The sequence below is a fragment of the Silene latifolia genome, chromosome X (assembly GCF_048544455.1).
Source record: "Silene latifolia isolate original U9 population chromosome X, ASM4854445v1, whole genome shotgun sequence".
Lineage (NCBI taxonomy): Eukaryota > Viridiplantae > Streptophyta > Magnoliopsida > Caryophyllales > Caryophyllaceae > Silene > Silene latifolia.
The window spans coordinates 281,980,762-281,988,313 of NC_133537.1; the positions used below are offsets into that span (position 1 = coordinate 281,980,762).

The 7,552-nt window shown below is 37.1% G+C and overlaps 1 protein-coding gene across 1 annotated transcript; it reads right to left on the reverse strand.

The window, feature by feature from the left end:
• Window positions 1-243: 243 nt before the first annotated feature.
• Window positions 244-6,902, reverse strand: LOC141616813 (DNA topoisomerase 6 subunit B-like). The gene is made up of 19 exons (XM_074433961.1): window positions 6,628-6,902; window positions 6,473-6,525; window positions 6,235-6,332; window positions 6,023-6,128; window positions 5,765-5,899; window positions 5,604-5,655; window positions 5,464-5,528; window positions 5,279-5,385; window positions 5,067-5,169; window positions 4,887-4,972; window positions 4,532-4,728; window positions 3,132-3,247; window positions 2,938-3,023; window positions 2,674-2,746; window positions 2,268-2,359; window positions 2,042-2,180; window positions 1,844-1,938; window positions 1,586-1,760; window positions 244-695 (listed from the first exon to the last, which is right to left on the reverse strand). The coding sequence occupies exons 1-19, from the start codon at window positions 6,743-6,745 to the stop codon at window positions 549-551; spliced, it is 2,043 nt and encodes a 680-aa protein (XP_074290062.1). The 5' UTR covers window positions 6,746-6,902; the 3' UTR covers window positions 244-548.
• Between the last annotated feature and the right edge of the window lie 650 nt (window positions 6,903-7,552).

Below are 7,552 nucleotides of genomic sequence, written 5' to 3' on the forward strand. Positions count from 1 at the left end.
ATGTGGATGTAACATTGAAAACTTTGGAAATTTTTCTAATGAGTACTCGTATAACAACACATATGACCAGCCACAAGTTCAGTGAACATAACTAGTGTCGTTCTTGGTCTCGTCTTCCAGCCCATAACAACGATAATGTAGTGTCAAGAAAGCAAAGCTTGAAAGTAGTAATAAGCTGTTAGAATTGAAGGGTCTTGTGCTCTGTGTTACACTAATACAGTAAAATCACAACTTCATCCAAAGTTTCCAAACCAATTTTTATGAATAGATCAGTTAACCATGTAGAAAACAAATAATGTCTCGAATCTCCAGTATAAATCCGTCACATACAAAACTCGACAACACAGTGACACTCGATACACACTTTGTTTTTGAACATGGGCTGACAAGCATGACCATATAGCTCAATCACAAATCCCAACCACACTATGCTATTAGGTGTGGTTAGTTGTCTGGTCGATGAAATCAGTACAACTAAAACTTGAGCTTGTTTTATCCAAACAAAGCCTTTTCTTTCAGAAAGTGCTACAATAGTACTAACCTATCATCTATTTGAAGAGTCTGATAACGAAAGTTGGACTGTGTAGATCGATGAAGTTAGTTTTCAAATCTAATGATTGTAAATAGATATTATCTCTAGGTTCTTCACTCACTCCAGTCTGTGTTGCATACTCCAATGCCATTTCATAGTCTACCTGCAAGGACCAATTTTGAAAGAACAACCAAATCAAACAGTATTTGATTAACTACAATATGATTGAACAAAGAAAAGATAAAATCGTCACCAATGGCGTTTTCAAGCAAAAAAATGTACATAATCTTACCCCCGTTTTAGGACATCAAATCCAGATGACCCAATATGAAAATTACGTCCACAAATAACAAGAATTGCATCAAATGATTGGTACTTCACAATAAAAAGAGGTGCAGCAGTAGCCGGTTTGCTTTCTTTCACCAAAATCCTAACCCTAAAATAATGAGTCTATACCTTGGTTTGGAAAGGTGCAAGCGCACGCGCACGCGCACCAAGGCAAGGAAAGCCCGAGGCGAATAACAGCAAGGTTCCATGAATGCGCGCGCCTTGTAGACGTGAGACGCACAATTTTTGCAAACAAATTTGTATGCTCTAGATAAAGTTTTGTGAAATATTTCCCTTTTAAAATTTTGAGAAGGGCTAACATGTAAACGAGTAAACGTTAAGAGAACAATGTGTCACAGAGACGGGCATAATAAAAGAGCTAAAATGAAAAAGATAATTCAAATTGCATATTATTGCACCTTACTGCCTGCACGTTGTCTACAATGTGCACTTAAGGTGCATCAAAGCTCTTTAGCTAGAACCTCATCGAGCCTTGGGCTTAAGCGCGCCTGAGGGCTGAGGCACACTTTTTTTAAACTAAGCTCTATACCATTGGAAATCGAAAATATAAGCCAAGGTGTTGGTTATTCTATGCACTTAATTCTAGTGCCAAAAAAAATAATGGACAGATATAAACGGGACAGAGGGAGAAGTGTCAGCCTGTCACGTACTCACGTGATCAAATATCCAACTCTGATTTATTCTTCGCAAGATGGAAAGGGTTACCTGTTCGACATGTTTAGCAAGTTTCTCTTTCAGTGTTTCAGCTGTCAAAGCACGAGTGGCGACCTTCCTCAATATTTCTGCATCCTCAGCTTCATATTTTCTCTTTTTTGATGCTTGAAATTGACTTGCCTCGCTAAGCACTTCAAAAATAGCGTTTGCAGCACTAGGAATATATCTGCAGTAGAACACGCCACAAGCATGAGAAATTGTGGATGACTAATAGATAACAAAAAATGAACGAAATGGCCAGGTATTCACTTGCTCATGTTCTTCTTTCTTTCTTGTTGTTCCCTGGCCTGAATTCTTTTCACTATTTTGGATTTCAACTGGTTACAGCATTGCTGGATAGCAGACTGCAAAGATGGCATTGGCAGATAGTCAATGTTCCAACAGGTTCAGAAATTAAAAGAACCCAGGACAAAAATAATAACGAACATCAAGAGAAGATGACCATACCTTAACGGCAGAAGCAATCTCACTAATATCGTCACCAATATATTCTTTTCCAGTACCTTTGAAGGGGATTTTAGTGCTTACAATGCTTACAAAAATCCCAATTTTATCCTGAGTCTGGTTGATCTTGTAACTTCCCCAACTGCAAAAGTTACTACAATGAGATTTCTTGCACAATAACTTCTAAGTATATATGGAGGAAGCCAACAAGGTGAAAATTAATATTTACTTGATCCTCTTTACTGCTGTCCTTGTGATCACATCAGCACCTTGCTCGAACAAAAGTGGTATTCGGTTGGCAAAACGAAAAATGTTTAGACCCTGCAATGTAGCAAGAACTATAAGAATCAGGATGTCGAAAAATGTTCCCAATAAATGTCCCCAATACATTTGTATGCATACTCTAAAACGTGGCTGATGGGATAAGGTAAAAACCGTAACGTGACAAGAATAACCAATATGTCCAAGCCAACAACATTATAACTTTACCTTTTTTTTTTTTTTTAACTTTCTTTTAGGCAAGTATATTAACATATAAGCATTTCCTGCATTACAATACCATTATCTGTTCCTAGAGTGAAACCCTGTCCCTACTTTTGAATGGCACATATCAACAATGAGGATGAAATACTCACATGTTTAACATCTTTACCGCCCACACTGACTCCAGCCTCCACAATAAAAGGATGACCTTCAAATACTTGAGCACTGCACATACGTAAAGTACAAAATGGCCATGTTTAAAGTAAGACGAAACTGAAGTATTTTCTGTGTCATTACAAAAATCTATTACGAAACAGTAATGTAATTGCGCAAGCTTGCGAAGGCAAATATACAGCATCAAGTCACCAACACAGTCAAAAAGACAAAAATCAAGTGATGTGAACGGTAGTACAGACCTGCCTGAGTGTGTAGCAACCATGTCAGGATGCAACTCTTTTATAATTCCTAATCGAAGATTGTACTCCCCTGCAGGACTGAGGCACTGCACATAGTTGACAACTCATATCAAAATGCAACGAAAGGTTCTCAGCTCAGCAAATTCAAACTCAATAAATGGAAGTAATGAATATGTTAGTTTGGAGAAACTAACATCACCACTTGGATCATCAAATTTAGCCTGACGAAACAACTGACGAATGCGAACTATTTGCTGCGAGGTCAGTGACTTTACATCCATTTTGGGGCTGAATTCTGGGCCCATTTCCCCTACAGATTACAAACATACAATAACGGATGTCAATGTCTCATTTGATAGCATACTTGAGAGAGCAGATTGATACCAAATCAGGACACTCAACCGTGACCACGTTTTATAAACTACTTAGGTAAGCACGGTACAGCCACTGGACACCTTTGTTAACATAAACGTTGGTCATTGCTCTTTTATATACATCCTTTACTCAATCATATACAACTATCCTTTTTTACCCCTCTCATTTTTTCACTCATCTTTCTCTACACTCCCCTTTCTCTTTCAATACCCGGGAAAAAAATTGACAAGTACTGCCGTCCACCCCCTCTTCCCAACCTTCTTTACCACCTCCTATTGCCCCTTCCACCACTGCCGCCAATGTTCCTCACCGGACCTACACTTCTAAAAGTTACATGTTGATTAACAGCAAAATCGAAAGGATGTGTCTTGCTGCAACTTCTAAGTTAAATCTAAACACTCTCATTTTCCGTGCTACATTATACATCCAGATTCTTCTTCCTAATGATGACAACAACAAACATTAGTAACGCCTGAAATTTAGAGTCATGGTTTGGTTCAAATCATCATTCATGCCATATTTTGTCCCTAATTTGCCATTCTGCATAATTCACTAATGCCATAGTCTTGAATTTAATTAAAATAACCATACGCCAATCTCGTAAATTTCTATTATCTAATTAGGAATTTGATTGGGGAAAACCTCCCAATTAGTCGAAGTATCAAAACCTTAATTGGAAAAAATCTCAACTAATTCACCAAAAAATAAAAATTCATACAATTTAATCAACTACACAGATTTATTACTTGTCTGATATGAGAATTGAGATCCATAGTTGATACATCTTGGAGGAATTAATTTTTGAGAGGAAGAGAAAAACGAGAACTTATGTTTTGTTTTTTGAGGGAAAGGGTAACTTATGGAAAAATTCTGGAAAAAAAGTACATGGTTGAGTAAAACATGTACATGAAAGAGCAACTACAATATCTTAAGAGCTTTAATTGACAAATGAAAGGGTTTCAGTAATAGTAATATCTTATAGAAGTTATTCGTCACAGAGCATTGCAAGATAATTTTGAATTTCCCATTTCATTTCAAAGTGCTACCACTCTGTACAACTATGGTTTCAGACCTTTCTGGTTCATTGGGGAAGTCTAGGAATATAGGAGGTGTCAAGCCAGTATACCACATTTGATGCCCATATGATAAACATAATATAACTGTACAAGAAGAGGAAGCATGCATAATGAGATCCACCGACACTATCTTACATTCTTACCAATCAGACGCTCAGCATGGGATTTTCCAATACTCACAAACTCATGCTGAAGAAACTGCAACAGATTCTGCTTTGAAGTTTCCCCAATTAGCCGCTTAATGAGGAGTAGATCAACCGCTGATGGATGATACTTTGTTTCCATGGGCACAGGAGGCATGACATCTGTTCTCCGAGCGAATCGTACGGTCACATTTTTACTGCATTAGAGAAATTTTTTTTAAAAAAAAAAAAAAAAAGGTGTCCCAAATTGGAGACAAGAACAAGTTTTCCATACAGAACGCAGCAAGTGAGTAATACTACCAAAAGGATACAAATGGAAATGTAAGGCATGGGCCGGAAAAGAAGGACAACATACTCAGCTGTTTCTGAGACAAACTTAAAGAGGAATTGGGCATAAGGTGTGATGACAGCCATCTGACGCATGTAATGCAAGATCTTGGACTGTAGGAGGAAAATGTTACCAATAATCAGAATAAATGCATAACATGTAGGTAGTCACTACTGAGCAAAGATGAGCGGCAATTGTCATGCATACCCTGTAGGTAGTCCAGTTACCCTCGATGACAATCTGAATTTCAGCTCCATGCCACCGGTCCTTGTTGTCACGCTTGTCATGCAAATGAACATGAGGGATATTCCTAAAAGCAAGTTAGCAAACCATTATATATTTATATAACGAAAGAAAATGGATACGGAAAAGGGGAAAGGAAAACATGAGAAACTGTGAATCTGAATTTGAGATCATACCGATGGATGTCAATGTCCAGCCTGCAAAATGTGGTAAAGTTTTGGTTCTGCATTGCTGATGAGATCTCTATGGGCAGTCCCGTACTCATCTTCGACCAAATCAAAGCCTACATAAGCGTGACACAGATAACATAAACCAAACAGCACTTATAGAAATGAAAGTGCCTGCAGAAGGACACACTGACCATCTTTGCACCTAAACCAAACTTGCCACGTGTTTGTTTCAGCCCATATTTAGTTCCAGATAGAACTGCACAAGTTGTCAAGTTAAATTAGACAAAAACTAAAAGCATACATCAGATACAAGTTGGGATGAAACAAAAACCTCTCCCAAACATATTTGGTATATCATCATGTGGCATTCCCTTTCCATTATCCTGCAGCGAAGAAAAATACAAGTGAAGGGGCAAGGAGATAGACACATAATTGCATAGAATGCAGAGAGAAAATCTAGGTAGAGATTGAATGAGAAAGTGAATGACACACCTTACAAGTGACCCTGTAAAATGAGGCTTCACCGCGACCTTTGATGGGCCTTGCAGTAGGCTCCTTAAATTTCTTGCCCGAAGCAGCATTTTTGGCCTGAATTTCTTGATCTCGGGCTTCCTTGACGAGACGTTTCTATGAAGATTAAAGCAAGAAAACCTAGAAATTAGTAGATAGTTGGACATAAAATTGCAATGCATTGGTGACATTAACAACGAGGCAGAGTGATGTTAGGGTTAGAAGGTGAGAGAGAGGGACCTGGCGAGCCTTAGTAGATTCAAAATCGTCATACAAAGCCTGATCAACACGTTCTCGATCAATAAGACCAATCATGGAGTTAAATTTAGTCTTGCCAATCTCTTCACTGGAAAATTCAAAAAAATAGAAATGAGTTCCGAGTTCGGGTGTAATGACTAATGAGGCGAATGATGAACGAAAGAAAAAGCGGGGGGAAAGAAGTAAAGACAGACATGGTTATCTCGACAAGAGGAAGGTTGGAAATTGACTCGGCAGAATCAAGGGAATTTTCAACAAGCTCCCGGACAGTTGTATATAGGGATTTACCCGGCTTCAAGCAAAGGGATAACATGACAAATTAGTTACAGTAAAATGTTACGAGCGAGAGGGGGAAATAAAGCAAATGTAAACTAGACTGAGACGGAGGGAGAAATTAAGAATTAACATTTAACAGTAGTAGTAACAGCATACATTGTCGAAACCCGCAATATTTTTGTTGTCTGCAAAGAACTCGGCGGGGGATTCTGGGGAAGCATTACAATTAGCAATAATTAAATAATTAAGAACCCCCTAATCACGAAATACATAGATGAATAATATAAATAGAAAGAAGAAGAAGAACAAACTCTGCTTCAGAATGCTATCCTTGGGTTTCCTGGGGTTCTTCGTTTTCGTCGTTTTAGTCGTCTTCTTCTTCGTCTGCTCACTCGAACTCGGACTCTGACTCTCGCTCTCGCTCTCCATTTTAACTATAAACCAATCTCAAGAATTAATCAATCAAAATCGCTCTTCATCTTTCTTCTTCTTCTTCTTCTTGTTTTATATCCGCAGTTCCGCACTGGTAGTGGTGTGATGGTGTCCTGCTTGCTTAGTGCTTACTGGGTTTACACGATTTTTAATTAATTATTTATTAGTAATAAAAATGTATATAAAAATAAAAGGTTCGACATTTTAACCCCAATAAAAATGTATATAAAAATAAAAGGTTTTACGGAGATTATTTTGTCAATTATATTTTAAAAAACAATATTATTATTTCATTACATTTACAGGCATAAACCTTAACTAATTATCTCGTGAGATTTAAAATTAGATAAAACTAGTATTGGTGCTTATCATTATATTATTTTTTTCATTAAATAAAATTACTTAAAGTTGCATAACCCATAAATTTATCGTTAATATATTTTTCTATGACATATCCTAAAATTACGATGAAATAAATTTTGAGACAAATTCACTACTATCGCTATTAATATTTTACTCTTATTAATGAATCAATAGTAATAACATTCACTACTTGCCCGTAATCATTGTTACTTTCACTACTCCTGCCGTAATTATTGTTACTGTCACTACTATCGCATTAATATTGAAAATTTCACTACTCCCGCCGTAATTTATTGTTACTTTTGCTATTGCCGCATTAATATTGATTATTTCACTACTCCCCTTATTTCTACCACTTTCACTAATCTCGCTGATAATATTGTTACTTTTACTATTCAAGTGAGTGATTACTATCATATAACTATATCCAATGTTATTACT